The 24,339-nt window shown below is 38.8% G+C and overlaps 1 protein-coding gene across 1 annotated transcript; it reads left to right on the top strand.

Moving 5' to 3' along the window:
• Positions 1-21,512: 21,512 nt before the first annotated feature.
• On the top strand, positions 21,513-23,744 carry LOC110784412 (uncharacterized). The gene is made up of 3 exons (XM_056829931.1): positions 21,513-21,713; positions 21,822-22,469; positions 22,599-23,744. The coding sequence occupies exons 1-3, from the start codon at positions 21,513-21,515 to the stop codon at positions 23,742-23,744; spliced, it is 1,995 nt and encodes a 664-aa protein (XP_056685909.1).
• Positions 23,745-24,339: the final 595 nt, after the last annotated feature.

The following is a 24,339-nucleotide window of genomic DNA, read 5'->3' as shown; positions in this document are numbered from 1 at the left end:
AGATTCAAACTTATATCACATTGAGTGAATAAACCTATATTCACTCAAATCTTTGTGAAATAATAAAGTCATAAAACCTTTCTTTAGCTTTGAACTCTATCGTCTAGGCGTTCTAACAATAGTTTGTATCTTTTGTTACTTTCACCAAGTAAGACTAGTTGTCTTAAATTGATCTAGAAATCAATGAACTTTCAAAAGTCCATCAAAATAGAGCTTTTGAATGTTAACTTGTTGAAATGGTCTAAGCAACAATGCCAAAGATTAGTGGAACTCAAATCAAGGGGTTGATCTGAACCTAGTAAAGTTCTTATTGTTAAAGAGTTGTTTGTTTTAATCAAGGATATTGACTCAACCCGTAATTGACCATTTCATTCAAATAAACAAACAAACATTGTTTTTGTTTTTCTTGAATGTGAGTCTTTCTGTGTTTGAAAACAGAAATTTAGGTATGCTGATTATGGAACAAAATAGCCATTAAGTTCCAGCCTTGAAAGGACTTAAAACAAACTAGATGACCCTACAACTAATGTAGCATTGCCATGCTTCATTTCCCACTTGTAGGTCATTACTGTAGCCTAGCTTCCATTGTTGAGTTATTACCGAAGTAAGAACCTCAAGTGGTATATGATACCAAGGAAGTTTGATTGCTAGGTCACTTCTCTTTAAATATAAACTTATAGGTAGAAACGGAATTGAAAATTCCTTTCCTTTGTTCCTTGTTTTTCCTATTTCTTGTACCCTTTCTAATAGCCTTAAGAATTGAATTCTCTAGTGTTGACTTTTATACTTTGTTAGACATGTCCAATGTCACTCCAACAAGGTTCTTACCATTTAATTTATGTTGAATATTCTGTTTCAACTTAGATGATCTTACCAGAAGCTTCTAAAGTTCTCTAAGCATCGATCTATTCGAATGTCTAGGGACTAGACTCATTCGAGAATTAAATGGACAAAGATATTAGGTTGTTAACCATTAGTAAAGCTGAGAGTTTAAACTCAATGATTTATGATCTCAAAACTACATTGTATTTTGAATTCACAACCACGAATCGGTTTGGCATTAGACGTTGATAATCGAAAACAACCATAAAAGTCGCTAAAAGAAACGTACATTTTAAATTGCTCACTTTCTCTCATTTTCCTGAATCGTTCTTAGAATCACTACCAATCGAGGAAATTTACTGTTCCCTTTCTAGAAGGATTTATTGCAGTGCAAGATATTTAATTATAAACAATAATTAAAACATACATTGAAACATGCAAAGTCTAAACATTTATCATGAATAATAACTTGAAATTAAAGCAATCATGCAATTCAAACAAGTTATTAGCATTTTATTCGATTTTATTGTTCCGGCAGGTGTGAATAAAATGATTCCAAGATCCTAAAAACCATTGAAGAATTAAGCACATTATGTATTTAGACTCAATTCTAAAATCTTTTAGGTAAGCAAAAGCCTTTTGCTAATAGTCTAGAAACTACTCTTGGTTGATAGGTACCTCTAAGAACTTATTAGGTAAACCTATCGATTTTTCCACGACATAAAAGGGCTCCTTACTTATATCGTTGAGTTTCACAAAAAATAACATGTACTCACAATTATTTGTGTACCTTACCCCTTTAGTATCGATAAGTAACACCTCGCTATGGCGGAAAACTATTACTAAGATCGATGAAAAAAGGATATCCAAGTAAGTGTTATTTTGGCATGGCACCTTTTAACTCAATTTTTAAGTTTGGAACTTAAGGCTCTTACTATGTTGGTTAGATTTTAAGTGAACTAAAATCCTTAATCGTGCAACATAATCAAGCTTCGATCTCATGCATATTTAAGACATGCATATTTAAAAGCAATAAATAACTTAAAGCATGCATAAGATAGATGTGATCTAGTATGGCCCGACTTCATCTTGAGGCTTCAACTTCAAAGTCCGTCTTGAAAATCTCCGTGGGAGGCGCCATTTTATTCAAATAGGATAAGCTATAATTAAACTCATTACAACTATTTGATGGTACGCAGACCATATTTGAATTGAAAAACAAATTTGGTGCTTTAGACCAATTACATTCAAATTAATGGTACGCAGACCATATTTTCTATCCTATTTGGGCCATACTAGTCACTTCATAACCTGCAAAAAAGTACATATACAATATAAACCATTCACCCATTCATTCTCATGAATGGCCCACATAGCTGGTTAGTAAAACACGTTATGCATCATATAAATATTTGCAGCAATTAATCAAGGGCACCAATAATCTACCAATTATTCAGTCCTTATTAATTCTAATCCAGTTGTTTAACCTTTAAGGATTTGTAGACCTAATCAAGAGTTTATGACTAAAATTTCTCCCACTTAAACCAATAAATTCATATGCTTTATTAAAATTGCTCCCACTTAAACCAATAAATGTATTTCTAGTCTAACCGAAAACATACAAATTTAATTAAAATTTAAAACTCATATAAATTTATAATTGAATCCACTTATTTAATTTATTTTCAGTCGAATTTAAATTAATTCAAGATTTTTAATTTTAGTAAAATAATTAAAATAAATTAAAATTTATAATAATTATAATATTCAAAATTAAAATTCAAGAAAATAATTTAAATTATTAATTTTAAAAATTAATTAAAATCATTCGAACTGAAAATCTCAAATTAAAATTTAAAACGATTTAATCGTAACAAAAGGCACGCACATCACCACGCAACGCACAGCCATAGGCCACACGCACACGCAGCCATCGCTGGCCACGATGCGCGCAACCTCTGTGCTGTGTCGCGTGTGCTGATGCTCGCCCTCGCAAGGCACCGCTCGCAGCACGCGAGCCAGCGGTCGCTGCTTGAGCCTTCGCTCGCATGTGCGAGGCAGTGCGCGTTGTGGCGCAGCTCGCTTGCTGCCCACACGCGACTGCTTGCTTGCCTTGCCCTCGCCCACGCCCATCGCATAGCACACACAGCCAACTCCTTTGCTTCGCGCGCGCGCTACGATTTGTTGCTCGCTGCATTCGTACCGCACGGGCGACGAGCTCCCTTGCTCGTCGTCGCGTGCCCGCTATATACAACACCCCTTAAGGGTAACACATAGCTTCCATTGCTTTGTGCGTGCAACATTCATGAGCGTTTTCATAAAAATTTAAAATTTTTAATTTAAAATTAATGACAAATTAATAAATCATATTAATTTCATTATTTTAGGGCTAAAAATCGGAAATTAATTAATTTCCGATTAACATGGATTCAAATCTAGGTCATAAAAATTTAAAATTTAACATAAATTAACAATTTTTAAGGTGGATTTTAATCATGGATACCTAATTAAATTATTAATTAATTATGAAAAACAAATCAATTCTAAATTATTCGAATTTCAACAAATTAATCATAATTACAAATTAGGTTGTATAATTAACAAGTCTAGGCATTCATAATTGTTAAAAATATACTGTAGGTCAATCAAAAACTCAAGATTTATCAACAAGAATCGCAAATACTTAATTTAACATCTTAAATTTACAAACTTTTGCGTTCGAAAAACTAAAACCTCCGAAAAGTCATAGTTAGGCTTCGAATTTGGGAATTCTATGTTCGGCCGAAAAATACTAATTTTGTCAAAATTTTAGAATGCCTTTTACATGCGGAATTGACACAAAAATCACTCGATTTGGATGAGTAACGAAGAAACTGCCGAAAAACTGCGTACATATAAATAAATAAACGTAATTTGCAATTAATTACGAAAATTAATCACCCCTTTAATTCTTTGCAAATTTTTAAAATTTAACCATGTTCATGCAATTTAGATTATGAAAATAATAAGAGGCTCGTGATACCACTGTTAGGTTATGATACATATGAATAAACATAAATCATGCGGAAAAACCATAAAGCCAAGAAACATATTATTTACACATAATCATTTAGCATAATTCAGATGCATACACTTTGTAGCGTGCCCTGCCTAGCTGCGCCCGAACCTAACAAAAACAAGTCTTTAGGACTCCAAGTTTCGTCCCTCCGTAGATAGTCCACAGCACGTCCGGATCCGCCTTAAGCTTGACCAACTAGAATCGCCCTTAAGGTTACTAGGATTTTCGGCTATTTGGTTGCCAGTGTTTAGCTGATTTTTGCTTAAAAATCTTACCTTTGAAAACTTCAAAATCATCTCTTAAATATGTGACCCTAGGCCCTTATTTATAGAGTTTATGGAAAGGAATTATAATCCTACTAGGATATGGATTTATTAATTAGAATCCTAATAGAACTCTAAATAATAAATTTAATCTTTTAGGATTAGGATTTAATCAATGCACGAATTCCGATAGGATTAGGATTCGTTACGAACACGAGCGTGCACGACTACGAGCATCGCACAAACCCGCGCAGGCCTTACGGCCCACACGAGCAGGCGCTGCTCGCAGCCCACGAGCATCAGCCCGCGCGCGCCTCATGGCCTTGCTGCGCCTGTCCTTGCCCTTGTGTGATAAAAGTGTTCCCATTATAACAACTTGGGCAAGGTTGAGTCATAACTGGAGAAATTCACACAATGCTCTTACGTAGTACTCCGTAGTTCACAGAAATACCACAACAAAGCAGTCATAACCACCTATAACAAATCTCCAAATAAAAGGCTAAAATGATTGAAAAACTTAAGCCATTGTATACCAAAAATGATACAATGTTAGCATTATACTAAAAGAAATATATTCACCCGGTCCAACGTCTGATACTTAAAGCATTAAAGCGCCACACATAACCACAACCAACACTTAAGTTGAGGTTTATAAACAAACATGCTAATTTGATGATTATAAACAATTACTTATAAACTCAAGAATATATCATAGGAAAAGACATTTACTCATGTGTTTAGTGGTTCACTTATCTATCCAAAGAAAGGGTATAAGTTCACACAATAATACAATTTTCAGGTGAATATTTAAAATAAATAGCTCTGAAAGAATATATATGTTAGAGCACAAATTCATGAAATTCACATAAATTAAAATATCAAATTTCTCTAAAAAAAAAAACCCCAGAATCTCCAAGAACATAAGATGTCCTCTTCCCTTACAAAAATTAGCCGCTGGGCCTGGCGAGGCTCTGGCAGCTTCGTGTTGGGCGCTAGGTTTGCTGGGCGCGGGCCTGGCTTCGTGCTGGGCCTTCGTCTAGCAAGCCTCGCCCGATGCTAATTCGTACGATGCGCTTCCGATTAAATTCCTGATTCCGGAATTCATTTCCGATACGAACAATATTTAATATTTCCGATTCCGGAAATAATTTCCGTTTCGAACAAATATTTAATATTTCCGTTTCCGGAATTATTTTCCGATTCCGATAATATTTCCGATTCTGACAATATTTCCGTTTCCGGCAATATTCCCGATTCCGGCAATATTTCCATTTCCATTAATATTTTCCGATACGTACCATGTTTCCGTTTCCGGCAACATCTACGACTTGGATAATATTTATATTTCCGATACGATCCATATTTCCGTTTCCGGCAATATCATCGTTTCCGGAGTATTCATTTGCTTGCCTTTGACGATCTTAGCTCCCACTGAAACCAAGATCCGTCGATTCCGAATATCCATAGATGGAGTATTTAATGCCATTAAATACTTGATCCGTTTACGTACTATTTGTGTGACCCTACGGGTTCAGTCAAGAGTAAGCTGTGGATTAATATAATTAATTCCACTTGAACTGAAGCGGCCTCTAGCTAGGCATTCAGCTCACTGGATCTCACTGAATTATTACCTTGTTAATTAATACTGAACCGCATTTATTAGACTTAACATTATATGCATACTTGGACCAAGGGAATTATTTCCTTCACTACGCACTTTGCTATCAAGGATTTTGACAGGTCTTTCCTCAAAGGTTAGACTTTGGTCTAATTCTATGGTCTCCGGTTGCAACACATGCGATTTAACCGGGATATATTTCCTTAACTGAGATATGTGGAACACATTATGCACTCTATGCAAGTCTATAGGCAAGGCTAGTCTATAGGCTACCTTTCCGATTCTTTCTAAGATCTCATATGGGCCTATGTACTTAGGGTTTAACTTCCCTTTCTTTCCGAATCTCATGACACCTTTCATTGGTGACACTTTGAGAAACACTTTATCACCTATGTTGAACTCTTCATCCCTACGTTTCAAGTCTGCATAACTCTTTTGGCGATCCTGCGCCGCTTGAATCTTTGATTGGATGGTTCGGATTTGGTTCATGGTGTCCTCTATCATTTGAGGTCCCAACACTACGGTTTCACTAATATCGTTCCAGCAAAGTGGACTTCTACACTTTCGTCCATACAAAGCCTCAAATGGTGCCATTCCAATGCTAGCATGATAGCTATTGTTATAGGAAAACTCAATCAAATCTAGGCTATCTTCCCAACTTCCTTGGAAATCAATAACGCATGCCCGAAGCATGTCCTCCAGGGTTTGGATAGTCCTTTCAGTTTGCCCATCCGTGGCTGGGTGGAAGGCCGTACTCATTTTCAATGTCGTACCAAAACTCTTCTGCACACTTTTCCAGAAATTCGAAAGAAACCTTGAATCCCTATCTGATACGATATCCTTAGGAACTCCATGTAACCTCACAACATTCTTAATGTAGGCTTTAGCAAGTTGTTCCATTTTCCAGGTTTCCTTCATTGGTATAAACACTGCTGACTTAGTCAACCTATCTACCACAACCCAAATTGTATCGTTTCCAGTCTTTGACTTAGGTAAACAAGTGACGAAGTCCATAGAAATACAGTCCCATTTCCAGCTTGGAATCTCTAAAGGTTGGACCTTCCCTTGAGGTCTCCTATGCTCAATCTTAACTTTCTGACAAGTCAGACATCTAGCCACAAATTCAGCCACTTCGTTCTTCATCCTTGGCCACCAATAGACCTTTTTCAAGTCCTTATACAACTTGTCACCACCTGGGTGCACAGAATATGGCGTATTATGCCCTTCTTTCATCAATTTCTCCTTCAATTCTACACACTTTTGAGGCACGCACCACCTGCCTTTGTTCCTCAAACTTCCATCATCATGGATTCGGAATTCTAACTCCTTACCTTGCGAAATCTTTTCCTTGATTCGCTCCAACTTTACATTGCCAGCCTAATTCTCCCTAATCTCATCAAATATTGACGGCTGGATGGTTAAGGCATTCATCATTCCCACAAGGCTTTCACCACCTATTATTTCAAGGTTCAAACGTTGCATGTCCTTACATAGCTCGTTAGCAACGACTAACGCACTAACACTATGACTTGATTTCCTACTCAAGGCATCCGCAACTACATTGGCTTTTCCCTCATGGTATTGGATATCCAAATCATAGTCCTTAATTAACTCCAACCACCTTCGTTGGCGCATATTCAAATCCTTCTGTGTGAAGATGTACTTCAAACTTTTGTGGTCCGTAAATATCCTACACTTCACACCGTAGAGATAGTGTCTCCATATCTTCAATGCAAACACTATAGTAGCCAGCTCTAAATCATGGGTAGGGTAATTGGATTCATATGGCTTCAATTGCCTTGACGCATACGCAATAACCTTCCCGTTCTGCATCAATACACACCCTAAACCATTCTTAGAGGCATCACTATACACATCATATGCACCACTCTCATCTGGTAAGGTTAATACTGGCGCGGTTGTCAATCGCATCTTTAAGGCTTGGAATGCTTCCTCACACTGGTCACTCCATTCAAACTTGGTTTCCTTCTTCATCAAGGTAGTCATGGGCTTGGCTATCCTAGAGAAGTCTTGCACAAAGAGCCTATAGTAGCCAGCTAATCCCAGAAAACTACGAATGTCAGTCACACTCTTGGGTGTAGGCCATTCACTAACAGCTTTGATCTTAGCAGGGTCAACTGCCACTCCTTCTTTTGACACAACATGTCCCAAAAATGCAACTCTTTCCAACCAAAAATCACACTTTGAGAACTTGGCATACAACTGGTTATCTCTCAAGGTACTCAACACCGATCTCAAGTTTTCATATCTTCAATGCAAACACTATAGCAGCTAGCTCTAAATCATGGGTAGGGTAATTGGATTCATATGGCTTCAACTACCTTGACGCATACGCAATAACCTTCCCGTTCTGCATCAATACACACCCTAAACCATTCTTAGAGGCATCACTATACACATCATATGCACCACTCTCATCTGGTAAGGTTAACACTTGCGCGGTTGTCAATCGCGTCTTTAAGGCTTGGAATGCTTCCTCACACTGGTCACTCCATTCAAACTTTGCTTCCTTCTTCATCAAGGTAGTCATGGGCTTGGCTATCCTAGAGAAGTCTTGCACAAATCGTCTATAGTAGCCAGCTAATCCCAGACAACTACGAATGTCAGTCACACTCTTGGGTGTAGGCCATTCACTAACAGCTTTGATCTTAGCAGGGTCAACTGCCACTCCTTCTTTAGATACAAAATGTCCCAAAAATGCAACTCTTTCCAACCAAAACTCACACTTTGAGAACTTGGCATACAACTGGTTATCTCTCAAGGTACTCAACACAGATCTCAAGTGTTCCGCGTGATCGTCTTCAATCTTTGAATACACTAGGATGTCATCTATGAAAACCACTACAAACTTGTCCAAATAGGCATGGAATACACGGTTCATTAAGTCCATAAATATTGCAGGGGCATTGGTTAACCCAAAAGGCATAACAGTGAACTCATAATGTCCGTATCTAGTCCTGAATGCGGTCTTTGGTATGTCGTGATCAGCGATTCTCAATTGATGATAACCCGAACGCAAATCGATCTTTGAAAAGATTCCAGCTCCTTTCAGTTGGTCAAATAGGTCTTCTATCCTAGGTAAAGGATACTTGTTCTTGATCGTGACCTTATTGAGCTCCCTGTAGTCTATACAGAGCCTCATACTTCCATCCTTTTTCTTCACAAACAAAACTGGTGCTCCCCAAGCGACACACTTGGCCTAATGTAACCTTTCTCCAATAGATCCTCTAGTTGGCCTTTTAACTCATTCATTTCTGCTGGAGCCATTCGATAAGGTGCTTTTGAAATAGGGGCGGTTCCAGGCACTAAATCTATGGTAAAGTCAATAGGTCGATTGGTAGGCATCCCTGGGATCTCTTCTGGAAATACATCAAGGAATTCATTAACTACTGCAATATCCTCAGGCTGATCCTTGATCATATGCTCTAGGTTTCTCACATTACATAAGAAGGCTGGGTTCCCTTTACTGACTAGCTTCACGAGTTCCATTGCCGTGATGATTCCTATGTTCTCAGGCTTACCAAAATGACGATATGACACTACCTTGCCTAGGCTAGACCTCAAGTGAACCTTCGGCTTCTCACAATCTATTTTGGCTTTGAACTTGGCCAACCAATCCATTCCTAGAATTACATCTAGCTCTCCTAACTCAAACTCGATTAGGTTAGATAAGAACACGGTCTTGGCTATGATCAAAGGCACATCTCTATGAATTTTGGTACACTTCACTATACTACCAGTATGTATGACTATAGGTACCTCAATTGGTTCAGGCTCTTTCAACCCTAGTTTCCCCAAAGCATCTACTGATATAAAAGAATAAGTCGCACCAGAATCAAATAGAACTTTAACTAAAACGGAATTAATAGAAAAAGTACCCGCTATGACGTCAGAGGAAGTCTCCGCTTCTTGCCTAGATATCACATTCAACTTTCCTTGGGCAACTCCTTTGTTATAGCCACCATTGGTGGTCCCATTGTTGTTTCGGTTCCCATTCTACTGTTGGTTCCCTCCAGGCTTTCCATGGTTCTGGTGATTGCCATTTTTATTGCCATTGTTACCACCTTGGTAGTTCCTTTGGTTTCCACCTCTATTTCCCCCATTCCGGTTCTGATTGTACCGGTTATTGCCTTGGTGGTTACCTTGGTTAGGCTTTCCATTCTTAGAATAGCATGCATACTCCCTATGGCCTAACTTTTGACAGAATCTACAAGTCACCAAATTTCCATCACAATCCTTTCCAGGGTGATTCATGTTACAGCGCCTACATTCGTTGGTCCGTACTCCATTCCTTCCTGACTGATTTCCACCACCTTGGTTGTTGCGATTACCACCATTGTTAGCCCTAAACTGGAAATTCCCATTTCCTTTGTGCTTCTTAAAATTCCCATGTTCTGATGGTTATTCCCTTGATTCGAGCTTCCATCATCCTTTCTCTTTTCAGCACTACCATTCTTCCTTTGCTGTAACCCATACAGGTGAGCAGCTTTTCCGTACAGGGTGTCTAATGAGGTAAAGGTCTCTCCCGACAACAACAGCTGTAAGTCCATGGTTAAACCATTCTCAAATATTTGAGCCCTGAGCTCTTCCGTTTCCACCACTTCAGGTGCAACCTAGACAAATCTATAAACTTAGAATAGTATTCCGTCACAGACAGACCCCCCATTTTGAGTTCAATGAACTCCTGCGCCTTTTGCTTCTTCAGATAAGGTGGGTAAAACTTGTTCCTTAATGCAGTTTTGAATGCTTCCCATCCAAAGTTAGGTGTATCTCTAAGGGTATTCTCACATCGTTGCCACCATAAATCAGCTTCACCTCTCAGGTAGTACACAACACTGTTCACCCTAAGTTTTTCGGGGCAATTCACAGCTACAATGAGCTTATCGAACTCTCTCAACCAGTTCTCAAGCACACTGGGTTCAATCTCTCCACTATAGAGTGGAGGCTTGCTTTGAGCTATTTTCTTAAACATTTCCCCAGCCGGATCATGCACTGGGTTGGCTCTAGTTTGAGCTAGGTCTCGAACTACCTCAGCTAGTTGTCTAACCACTTCAGAAATCTCTTGGTTAGCCATATCCTTTCTCCTGAATAAAATAAAAATCCTAACTTAAATATTGGTTGGACATGACATTACTAAGGCACTAGTTCGACAACGAACCTACTCACAACAAGAACACGTTTAGGCGCACCCTAGGGGAAGAGTTGGCGCCATTTTTGGGCCTTCTCACCCCACTATTCGATGCAAGTAAATTTAGATGGTTGCTACTAGACCACCTTGCACATAAAATTTCATTGAAAAAATAACAATTAATCCCTTTGCGATACCCACAAGACTTAGAATTTGAGAATTGAACTTAAGAGATAACGAAAAGGAAATTCTATTCTTTTATTAAAACTCCAATGAATAAGTCTTACATCCACTAATGCCATAACATTTATTCTCCAATTATAATAAAACTAAAAACCATAAATAGTAGCTTTGCCACTTTATTCAACGAAAAATAAAACTAAGGATTACATTTCTCTAGAGACTAACGTCGTCACGACGATCATTTCTTTCCTTGTATTACTCTGGAGTAAATTCTTGATCATTAGGATCATCCAAGTCTTCTTCCGGATCCGAGTCTTCATCCATAGCCTCATCATTTTGCTGTGGCTCACTATCAACCACATTGTTCTCTTCAAGCTCATCTTCAGATCCACTGGATATCTCAATGGTTGATTCAGGAGCTATAGGATTAGGATTTTCAATCTCTACCACATCATCATCACTATCCTCCTCAACCTCACTAGCTTGCTCATCATAGATCATGCCATCCTCACCATCACTTTATATTCCTCCATAGCCCAAACCTAGACCCGCAGAATACTTCCCATCCTCATATCTATTTTCCGCAACCTCTAAGATAGTAGCAAGAACCTCAGAATCATACTTCCACCTACCATCACTAGTCCCATATTTGTACCAATTAGGGGTACCATCACCAAAATGCATGTCACTGAATTTGTTCTTGAGGTCTATGTAAGGGTTCTTATGGGGTAAACAATGTATAACCATACTAGCCATCATATCTTTGTGCCTAAGGTGGAGCATATTCTTGGTCGAAGCCAAATAGTCACAAGCAAACACGATCTTCTGAACATACGTGCGAGGAGTCTCATTATCCATCTTCTCTAAGTATCCTAGACTGGTGAACTTAGAAGGTAGCATCCTTAATTCCTGAAAATTCACAACTCAAAAGTCTTACTAACGCGTTTCCATAGAAATCCCAACTCCAAAAGGATACAATAAATAGTTCGTGGAGCCATACAATTTTCAATGCACAAATATATGCTCAACATGAAATATGATGCAATTAATCACATAAAGCAAGATAAAACATGGTTAAAACATATACATGGCACTTAATAAATCACATTGTCACATAATATGCATTCTTAGACTAATATGCCCTTCTTAGTCTACCCATTCCTCACTTGAAAATAATATTAATTTTCGAAATTAATTAAGAAATAACTCCTAACTTAGTTGAAGTTATTTAAATTAAAATCGAAAATTGATAAGAATTATTAATTAATTAAATAAATAAATAAATTTCGGATAATAAAAGAAGAAAAAAATAAATTCCGAAAATTTAAAAAAATTAATTCGAAAAATATTCGAATAAATAAATAAATAAATAATTAATTAAAATAATTCGGATATTTAAATAAAATAATTTCCGAAATTATTAAAATAAATTCGAATTATTTTCGAAATTTTCGAATAAAAAAAAATTTTGGAAAAATTAATTAATTTTACGTTATAATCCAACTTTTCAACTCATTTCAAACGACCCAAAATAATTGATATTTGACCTTTAAAATATTGAGTACTCAAAATAATACGTTTTGACTTTAGGAAAATAATTTTCGAAAATCCTAAAGTTCCGCAATCGTAGTTTAAGGATTTACCACTTTGCACTATTATTTAATGCAAAGCAGCTCTCAAACTAGAGTTCTGCAAATACCACTTTGTAACACCCTAATAATTCCTTGCTTTTATAAAACCATTTTCCAACTTAAAATAAAGGAATTACTAAAGTATTACCGCCACCGTGATAACGGTTAAGGCTATTACCAGAATTACGCAGCGGAATTAAATGTCAACTAACTTTTAAAAACATAATTAATGAAATATTGAGGCCTCCTACAATTTGGAACCATAATGGCCCAAAAACCAAAACATAAATAGTTCAAACATAATTAAAGTATAATTAAATAGTTTCAAAGTACGAAAACATGCAACTCTCTCGATCATCCCAAGCCACATGATTCCGATCTATCAACCTGCTATATTATTCTACTCCCCATCAATGCAAGTGCAAATGATAGATCATCATAGGGTCATTAAGGCAAAGGCCATGACCAAAACACACAAAGCACGTAGTCAGCAAAAGCTGAGTACTTACAAGAATAGAGTGAAATGAAACTAAAACATGCATCACTCACTAAGTACTAATCAACATGCAAAAGCCATATAATAATAAACAATCAATCATGAATACAAGACTCGACTCTTGACTCACAATTTAATTAGAATAAGCTTCGAACGGGCCAAAAGAATAATCCACAAAGGGAAAAGGTGATGGGAGCCAACCATACACCAAATATATAATAATAAAATCGGGCCATACCGAGTGTCGGGCCATACCGACGGAATTCCTGCGCATAATATAAATGAAACAACGTCTTGTATCATTAGAAGGAGTACGAGCTTCGGCAAGACTCCCCCCATTGTTCATACTCAAGGTATATACGTTCCAAGAGTTTTGAAGCTTGTTCTGGTTGCACTTTACGTTTATTAATATTTTATTAAAGGCGAACTCAAGACTCACCAACATGCACATACAATTAATAAACAACAACCAAAACAATCTTATTTTAAATGCTTTAGGACTTGTGATCAACAAGGAAAGACAGTTGTGAAATTACTACCGTGTTCCTCCTCACCAAGGTAAGACTCCATATCATGCACATTAACATGAGGGTTGTGCCCTTGCACGACAAATCCTAATTCATTTCATACATAATATTCCCAACTGAACCCTACATGTGCGGTGGCTTACGTGAGCTAACCCTTCACATGTGGTAATATAAGTAGTACAACGAAGTACGAATAATTGGCTGAAAGTATGCTAGACATCCCGTACAATATCATACAAATAAATAATCCATCCCTTGCATGTGAAATAAACCATACATGCATAAATATTGAACAACATGATTGACAATGAAATCCATGCTCATAATAATTTCAACATGCTTGTTCAACAGTTAATCCAATAAATCCAACATCCCAAATCACATGCTCGTTCACCAAAATAAACATGATTCCACATAATTTAATTTACATCAACAACAATCATGTAATGTCCCTTGACAAAAGTGTGGTCGCCCTAGACTTGCACGTATCTTGAATACCTAAGCGTAGGGGCCACTTTGCAATAACGAGCACTCAACTAGAAATCACCTCCTATCATCAAAATAATGAAACTTAAATTATTTCCATGTTCATTAAATTTCCAGCAACTTTATAAAATTTAAAACCTCCTTTAAACTTTAGAATCCAATCGTTTTTCAATAATAAAATCGTCTCAATTTGCAAAATCAATCCCTAGTACAAAACATACTTTTTCCGCCTTTAAAATCAATAAAAATCAACACTTTAAACCTTTATTCAAATCTGAAAATATAATTGATTATCATAATTAAAATCATCACCTAATTATGCTAATCAATTGACTCATTAGGTCTAGGTTAAAACCCTAACTTGAAAATCCCAATAACACTAGTTTATTATCATAAAAATCAATGCTTTATTCAATAAACAAATCTAAAAATTCATCCTTTAATAATTAAAACAAACCTAATGAATCACAACACGCAAATCCTCAAACCACGGTATTCATAACCGGTTCCCAGCATTTTAATTACTCAAAACAATATTAATATAATAATTTAAAATACGGAATTTAAATAGAATAGGTAAGGAAGAAGAGAATTATACCAATCCGGCCTATAGCACGAAACAACCACGAATTCAAAGTGATTGGGCGAAAATTGAAAAAGAACGAACACGAACAACACACACACACACTCACAATTCGTGTGCGGGTGCACGCGCAGCGACGAGGGGACGAGGCAGCAGCAGCCGCGCGCGGGCTAACCGCTGTGCGCGGGGGAGGCTGGGCGAGTGAAGGCGAGGGTGCTGGGCGAGAGCGAGAGGGAGTGCAGCGCTGTGCGCGAGGGCACGAGCGAGAGAGAGCGAGGGAGGTGTTGGGTGCTGTGCGCGAGGGCACGAGCGAGAGAGCTAGGGAGCGAGGGAGTGCAACGCTGGGCGTGAGGCCGAGCAGCACGAGAGCACAGCAGCGCGAGCACGGGGCTGCGTGCGTGCGGACGAGCCGAGCAAAAAGAGGAAAGGGGAAGAGGAGTGTTTGGAAAGCAAAGCAAAAATAGGGTTTATGAATTTTTAGGGGCTCATTTAATGATGGGGGAGTCCTATTTATAGGCTTCCTAATCCCTTGATGGGCTAGGCTTAGGAGATTTGACTTGGGATTAAGAAATAAATGATGTGGGCTAGCTTAGGATTTAAATTAAACTCTTTTGATTGGGCTCGTTTAATAAAACGAATTGGACTTTTTATTTAAAACCCGAAGCTTTAAAAATCATTTGCAACTCATTTAATTTCCCGACTCAACAATTAAATTCGTTTCGTAATTAATTAAAATAATAAATATTCTAATTAATTAAAATTATTTAAATGTTAATAAATCGTAAAATTCTTTATAAATATAATAAAATATTCTTATAAATATTATAAAAATACGAGGTATTACAACTCTATTAGGATAAGGCATTGAATCTTAGAAACGGATGGGTGAGATCCGGGCAAGGGAACGAGATGCTTATTTCGTGAGCTTTAAAAACGATTCAAATGTGTGGCACAACATTTTCGAAAATACCCTAGTTTAGACTATGTGGTTTTGAATTTAGAACAAATCGAATATCTAGTTTTTATTGTGGTCACTTTGCTTTAACGTTTAAGTTAAGGGAACCTAAGATCGGTTTGTCCAAAAAATTCTCTTTGTTAAGCGTGGCGTAACCTTGTATCTTATTGTATTTAGCATATTAGGTGATGAAAGCAATAAGCAAGTAAAGCAACATCACAATGCAAAATAGGTGCGGAATTAGTAAAGTACAAGACCACCTAGAAATGGACTAGGAGGTAGAACCACATTGCCTAGAAGGACTAGGCAAGTAAAGTTGCGGAATTGAAATTGCATAATTGAAAGTGCGGAATTGAAATTGCATAATTGAAAGTGCGGAATTGAAATTGCATAATTAAAAGTGCGGTATTGAACTTGCATAATTGAAAGTGCGGTATTGAACTTCAATTTTAGCACATGAGATCCGAACGTCAAGCGACTCCTTAAGAATAAGTGCGCCCGACACGGATTCAAAGCAAAAATCTCTACTTTAGGTCAAGTTGCTCGACCTAAAGTGTCTTAGATTTTGAACAAAGAACTTGAACTTTGAAAAGTTTGAATCTTGAAATGTTGGACTTTGAAATATTGAACTTGAAATGTTGAGCTTTGAAATATTGAACTTGAAATGTTGAGCTTTGAAATATTGAACTTAAACTTGAAATATTGAATTTAAGAGTCTTGAATCTCAAAGATTGGACCTTTTATTGTTGAAAAGGCTTGATCTTTGATGAGCTCTTATTTTGAAAGGATCCTAGTTTAAGGAAGTGATTGCAAACAACCCTAAACAATATCGGATCTTGAAACTTGAACTTGAAATTTGAAAAATGGAGTCTTGAATCTCAAAGATTAAACCTTTAAACATTAGACAGGCATCATCTTTGATTACTCCATGTTTTGAAGGTGATTCTAGTTCAAAGAAGTGATTACAAACAACTTTGAACATTATTGAATCTTGAAAGTTTGTATTTTTGTATCACATAAAGTTTGGATTTTGGAAGAAATGTATGATTGTTGTAAGTGACATTTTTAGGATTAAAAATGCCAACTTACTAATCATTTTTAAAATAGAAAATCAAAGAAACATGATATATTAGGGGTGGGATTCGGAATTACCTAGTTAGGTTTAGGCAAGAATTCCTTTTAGAGCTCCCAATTGCTTAGAACTTGAAAATTGTATGTGTTTTCGGAGGATTTTGTATTTTTGATTTGAGTGGCAATTTTTGTATTACGACGTTGTGTTTTGATTTTTCCTCCCCATAATGCTAAGAATTAGGGGTTTAAATAGGAGAAACTTCTGCTAAACGCCAGCTCGCGCTAGTGTCCGGCGCAGCTGCCAGCGTCAGGCGCCGCTGACGGGCGCAGAAGCTGCCAAAAAGGACGAAAGATGTCGTCCTTGTTTTGGCTTGTATTGGTGTACCTTCGTACGAATTGTACGAAGTTGGCACGTAGTGTTTGCTTGATGATTAAGGAAGTTTGAGACTAAAAACTAGCCGTTTCCGGGTTTTTGAATTCGGTTTTACGGGACGAGGCCCGGCTTGCTCGGTTTTGTGGGTCGACGCCCGAATTTGGCTTGCTTAATGTCATTTTGACTGGAAAAGGCCTTGTAAAACAAATGGGATAGTCCATTGGATGAGATTGTACTTGGATTTTGAAATTGATTTTTAGAATTTGTATTTTGTACCGAGTTCCGGAATGGGAACGGCCTCGGGGATTGGATTTTGGCTCTTGGATTTTGGATATGTTCTTAGCAATTGTGATTTCCGCACGGAGTTGCACCAACCGCCTAATAAGGATAATGGTATCTTCATCATCCCAAAGGGGAGACACAAATTAGGTGTCAACAATGAGGACTGTCAACATGCGTTCGACATTATCAAAGATTACCTCTCCAACCCACCAGTTCTAAAGCCAGCCATACCAGGGATTCCCCTCATGCTCTACCTTACAACAAGAGATTGAGGAGTAGGGGCCATGCTCGCCCAAGAAATTAAAGGCAAAGAGAACGCCGTATACTACATAAGAAAAACGTTGATCGAGTACGAAACCAGATACACTCTGCTCCAGAAACTCAGCATCGCCTTGGTTTGGGCCACAAAGAAACTACGACACTACATGCTCTCCCATACAGTGCATATAATTAGCAAAGCGAATCCTCTCAAGTACTTATTTGAAAAACCACCTCTCAAGGGACGGTTGTCCAGATGGTTGGTCATGATAGCAGAATTCGATCTCAAGTACACCCCTCAAAAGTCTATCAAGGGTTCAGCAGTCTCGGACTTCCTAGCCGAGTGTCCTGTCGAGGCAGAAGAGGAAGATTATGACTTACCCGACGAGCAAATCTTAATGACAAGCGATGATAGTTGGTCGCTGCACTTCAACGGTGCTTCAAATCAGAATGGATGTGGTGTTGGAGTAATTCTAGTAGTCCCAGACGGCACCCACATTCCTATGTCAGCAAAACTACAATTCAACGTGACAAACAATGCGACAGAATATGAAGCATGCATTATGGGCCTGGAAGTCGCCTTAGCATTGGGTGTCTAGAAACTTTGAGTCTACGGGGATTCCTCCCTGATCATCAATCAAATTTCCAGAAAATGGAAAGTAAGGAGCGAAAGCTTACCCCCATACCAGTCATATCTTGAGAAACTGTCTGAGCAAGTAGAAGAGCTTTGCTATACATACCTCCTGAGAGAGGAGAATCAATTCGCCGATGCACTGGCAAAACTGGCTTCAATGATCAACTTTCCAAATGGCAAGGCTGAAATGCCACTTATAATTGAAACTCTGAGTATCCCCCTCACTTTTCAAGCAAGAGTCAAAGAGATTTACGACTACAATCAGCCAATTTCGTTATAGAAGGCGGCGTTTTATACAAGAGGTCCCCTAACCGCCCCAATCTCCGATGTGTCGATAGGCACGAAGCACAAAGAGTCATGGACACCGTACATGCCGGTGTCTGTGGTACCCACATGAATGGGAAGATGTTGGCCCTCAAAATCATCAGGGCTCGATATTATTGGACTACCCTAGAATGGATTGCTACTTCTTTGTCAAGAAATGTCCTACCTGCAAAAAGTGTGCGAATCTAAAGTACATTCCCCCGTCCTTGCTATATTCTCAGTCATCACCATGGCCATTCTCAGCTTTAGGTATCGACGTCATTGGCAAAGTCACTCCAACAGGCGTCGGGGGTCATGAGTTTATACTGGTCGCCATCGACTATTCAATGTGTTGGGTTCTAAGCAAGTGGCCCAGTTCGTACAAGAAAACATCATATGCAGATATGGAGTTCCTCACAAGTTCATTAGCGACCAGGGAACCCATTTTCAAGGAGAGTGTGAATGCGGTGACTGTGGTTGGAGCCAGAGCCTTCAAAAAATGTACAGTGGTGGACGTGCCTAGCTAGTCACCCAGCAGGACCCTGTCATGTCGTGCGCTGTGCACACCACTGAAGACTTGTTGGCAGAGGAGGGTCTCCGTATCTTTCGCCTTCTCTCCACTCCCAAGTTTCATAACTCCATTACCGTTACTGATTACAATTCTTCATGATGTTGCTTAGTTGCTTAGTTGTTTTCTGTACTCTACCCTTGAATTTAAAGTGTCCTGGAATATTATATGTCTTCCCATTTCTTGGAGTGTAGATGTGAAGTTGGGTACCTGAATATAGGTGTAATTGATATGCTTCTTTGCATCTGCTCTGAATACTTTGATTGTTGCTGGAAATAAATGTGTTAGTTGTGAATATCCTTGCACTTTGGTGTGCAATACACTGTTGGCTGGTCTTGTTAGTGAATGATGCCGTTAGGTGCCTACTATGTGCTTATATGCTATAAATAACATTGTTCTGTTTTGTGGTGCTTGTTTTCATTGTTGCATGATTTCCTGTTTATGGTCTTTAATTGATACGAATCTGCATTTAAAATCTTCACTTGCACCTCTTATTTGTATTCCAAAATACATGCCTGCATTCTCTCATCAAGATCTTTAGATAATATTTCCATATGGCAAAGATCCTAACGTTACCTTTATCCAGTCCTACATTCGAACTACAACGTTGTAACTCCTTGCCTAATTATAATGTTGCACTGTTTGGTAATATGGCCTTGTGGTATTCGGAAATTTTCTTTAAAGCATTAGCCTGATGTTGTAGCCTGTAGTTCACCTAGATTTGAAATTTGTTCAATTAGGGTTGGCGGGAATGATTTTTGATACTTTAATAATACATATGCAGTTGTACTTAAGACACTTATAACTGGTCTTAGTGTACTTTTTTCCGTTTCTTTTTTCCTCTAATAGAGTCATATTTGTTGTTCCTTTAAATCTGTCTGTTGTTTTTATATCACTCTTAGTACTTGCTATTTGCTACCGAGCCTGGTTTGGGGTATAGGTAGCTGTCTTGATAGGAGCATATAAAGTCGGTCTGTTATTTTAGAAAATGGTTCAGCATTAATGTTCAGCATTTGACTCACTTTATTGGTGTTAAGTGCTCGTATATGGTAGTGTACAGTTAATGCACTGTTAGTTGGGCATTGTTCTGGTTTCTGTTAACCCTATATGTTCTGCGGGTTTATCTCGCCACCCTTCGCATTGACAAGTCCCATTTCTAAACGAAGAGTAAAAGATATAAGGAAAGATTAAGATTAAGGTCTTGGTTTACTTCAAATTAGTAAAAACAGATATGTCGACCTGGTTGAGTTTAAGTTATTCTTATGCCTTTAAATTGTGTTGCTTTGTACCGGATTACTTTCACCATGCAGTTGCTTATATTTTCTTTAGCTTTGCAGATGCTTATCATGAATACATGTTCTCTTTGTTTCAGGTGCGAGTGCAAGGCATACTAAAGGGGATAAACATATCTCTGCAAGAGAATACTATGCGTATAAGCTCCAAAGTCGCCCTAACAACCTACCTCTCAGAGTCGGAAGATGTTTCCAACAATACATCGTAGACATGTATGTCAAGGTTGAAAACACCCGCCTTGACTTCTTTCGAAGAGATCAGGACACCATAAGGGTAGACCATTACCAAGGAATTTTGGACACTGTTGATAGTGGTGAAAATAGCGTAGCAAATGTGGGACGACGTGTTGTGCTTCCACCAACCTTCATTAGTGGTCCTCGGGATCTAAAGAAAAGGTATCTTGTGCATCGCTGTGGAAAACCAGACTTGTTCGTCACCATGAGTTGCAATCCCGCGTGGCCTGAAATCAAGCAAGAACTTGGTGTCGGGGAAGATGCACAGAACTTGCGTGATCTGGTGGCAAGAATTTTCCGGGCAAAATTGTTAGCCTTAAAAAAACAGTTCATGCAGAAACATGTGTTTGGCGAAGTTGCTGCAATGATTTATGTTGTCGAGTTCCAGAAACGGGGTTTGCCGCATGCACATTTCCTCAGCATTCTCAAACCGGATTTCAAAATCAAGACTCCTCCTGATTATGACAAGTTCGTGTGTGCTGGAATACCGTCTTTGGATAACCCACGCCTCACAACAATCATCCTGAAGCATATGATGCATGGCCTTGTGGCCAATTAAACCCTCAATGTCCTTGCATGAAACGTAAAGGAAACAAGGTGCGTTGTAAAAGTGGGTACCCGAAATAATTTTGCACTAAAACAACCAACAATATTGATGGTTTCCCTTTGTATAAGAGAAGCGACACCGGCGAAACACTTTCCATTCGAAGGGGAAACTTGGATAACATGTGGGTTATTCCATATAATCCATACCTGTCGTCCTTGTTTGACTGCCATATCAATGTTGAGGTTTGTTCTAGCATCCAAGCAGTCAAATACTTGTATAAATATGTCTACAAGGGCCATGACAGAATCTCGTTCAATGTTGTACAAGACGGTGAACAAACGACTGTTGATGAGATAGAGCAATACCAGTCGGGTCGATGGGTTTCACCGTGCGAAGCTACATGGCGGATTTTTGCCTTTGATTTGTACGAAATGCATCCGGCCGTCTTGCCACTCCAGGTTCACTTTCCTAACATGAAGACGGTTTAGATCAGGCCTCAAGAAAGGCTTGATTCTGTCCTTGCATCGGAGAGACGACACCGTACTTCTCTAACCGAGTTTTTCAAAGAAAATGCTGCTACACCGAATGGCACGGGCTACTTGTATGGTAGGTTTACAGAAAAGTACCGATGGGACTCTGGTTCAAAGCAGTGGTTTGCAAGGAAAAATAAAACTGTGGTTATTGGCAGGCTAGCATTTGTTGCTCCTTCTATAGGAGAGCGTAGTTTTTTACGCTTACTGCTTGTCCATGTGCCTAGCCCTAAGTCCTTTGAAGATCTCTTGACAGTTGATGGATACAGATGTGCAACTTTTCAAGAAGCATCCCTAAAACACAGGTTGCTTGAAGAGGATGAGGCGGTTGACCTATTCTTAGCAGAAGCATGCGAGGTGCAAATGTCGTCCGCTCTACGCCGACTGTTTGCAACAGTCCTCATTTTCTGCCAACCAAGTGACCCGAATGCATTGTGGCTGAAATACTCTGTTGCTATGTCTGAAGATTTTAATCACCAGTTCACAAATTCAGAGAGCAAGGTAAAGCAGCTCACGGCCAGATCAGTCGAGCAATGTTTGGAAGAAATGGGAAAATCACTGAAAACGTTTGGCCTAGCCTACTTGAATGACGCTCAAGATGCCAAGGTCTCTCGAACAAGGGACATAACTGACGCACTCGATGCACCGATACCTGACCATTGCGTTTCGTGTCGTGATAAGTTAAACCCATCCTAACAAGATGCTTTCAACTGCATCATTGACCATGTAAAGTAGAAAGGGCCTGGAGCATTCTTTATTGATGGGCCTGGTGGGACAGGAAAAACATTCTTGTACAATTCCCTGTACGCAGAGGTTCATCTCAGGGGTAAGATTGTACTTCCTACTGCTACGTCGGGTATTGCTGCAGCTAACATACCCTCGGGAAGAACAGCACATTGCAGGTTCAAAATCCCAAGTGATACTGAAGCTTCCCTCGCCTGTGATGTCCCAAAGCAAGGAAGTTTGGCTGCATTGATACATGTAACAACTTTGATCAAATGGGACGAGGCTTCGATGGCAGGGAAAGAGATTGTTGAATCCTTGGATATGCTTCTCCGAGACTTATGTAATGAGAATTTGCTTTTTGGTGGTAAGCTCATTGTTTTCGAGGATAATTTCCGCCAGGTTCTCCCCGTCCTTCCCCGCAGGACACAACGCGAAGCAGTAGCGGTCAGTTCTTCCCTCTGGCCTAAACTCACAAAATTTCTCCTCACAGAAAACATACGTGCTAGAGAAGACCCGGACTTCTCTGCATTTTTGCTAGCTCTGGGTAATCAAGAACTACAAACCATCGACAATAGCCTTGTCCACTTGCCGAGTGAGGTTGTGAAACCTCTGGAAGATGGAAAAGTTCCCATCACAGACCTCACAGCGCTTACATTTCCTGAGTTAGACCTCAACAACTTAAGCTCTGACATATTTACAACAAGGGCAATTTTGACCCCAATGAATGATGATGTTGATTTCATCAACATGGATCTGATTCAGAAGTTCCCGGGCGAGTCTTTTGGGTACAAAATCTTTGAAACAATGCTTAATGACAATTGTAATGTCTATCCTACAAAGTTCATTAACACACTGTGCCCTGGTGGAATGAACCCCCATGAACTAATCTTGAAAATGGGGAGTCTAGTCATTTTGCTCCAAAATGTTCTCCCATCTTCTGGTCTTTGCAATGGCACAAGACTAATATGCAAAGGTTTCTTCCCCAACCTGATTCAATGTGTGATTATAACTGGTCATCATAAAGGCAAGCCTGTTTTCATACCACGCGTTAAACTACGGCCGGCTGCCTCCTCAAAGTATCCAATACTCTTTCAGAGGAAACAATTTCCTATCAAGCTCAGTTTTGCAATGACAATCAACAAGTCCCAAGGATAGACACTTAGTCAAGTTGCTGTTTACCTTCCTCGTCCATGTTTTTCACACGGGAAGTTATATGTCGCCTTGTCACGTGCAAGGCAAGCCAGCCAGGTTACCGTCATTTCAAAGAACTTTTCACAGCAGCTCCTTGGTACGGAAATTGAAAATGTCATTTCGTACGATGTGCTAAGGCTGGCTGGTATTATTTAGTCTTCTGCATAAATACGTAAGTCTTATTCATGCTCTGATTCTTTCTAAGTTTCACAGCTTCCTCTATTTTCCCTAATTATATGATTGTTTTTTTTCTTTCGGTGATGTCGTGTTACAAGTTTCTGCTTTTGTCGTAATGGTAGTGCCTACTGTCTAGCAATAATGCCAAATCAAGCCTATTAGACCTATATTTTCCATTGTCATAAGTTCTTCTAAACAATTAGGGAGAAATCTCTTTGTAGTCTTGGACACAGTCAAGGGTATTCTTGGACACAGTCAACAGCCAGTGACTTCTGTAATTCACGTTCCTGTTGTGTTTACCGTTTAAAAACGGTTTTGTACAAGTGAATGCTGGCTTTAGGAAAGCCTTAGGCTTAATGCAGGTTTAATGCTCTAACTGTGG

This window comes from Spinacia oleracea, chromosome 5 (genome assembly GCF_020520425.1).
Source record: "Spinacia oleracea cultivar Varoflay chromosome 5, BTI_SOV_V1, whole genome shotgun sequence".
Classification (NCBI taxonomy): Eukaryota; Viridiplantae; Streptophyta; class Magnoliopsida; order Caryophyllales; family Amaranthaceae; genus Spinacia; species Spinacia oleracea.
Note: the sequence above shows the minus strand (reverse complement) of the source record. Positions and strands in the feature narration are given on the sequence as shown.

Excerpts from the sequence above, each read along its gene's own strand:
- LOC110784412 (XM_056829931.1), top strand. The coding sequence starts at position 21,513 with ATGTGGGTTATTCCATATAATCCATACCTGTCGTCCTTGTTTGACTGC. Across the intron at positions 21,714-21,821 it reads AATACCAGTCGGGTCGATGG|ATCAGGCCTCAAGAAAGGCT; the intron begins GTTTCACCGTGC and ends AAGACGGTTTAG. Across the intron at positions 22,470-22,598 it reads ATGACGCTCAAGATGCCAAG|AAAGGGCCTGGAGCATTCTT; the intron begins GTCTCTCGAACA and ends CATGTAAAGTAG.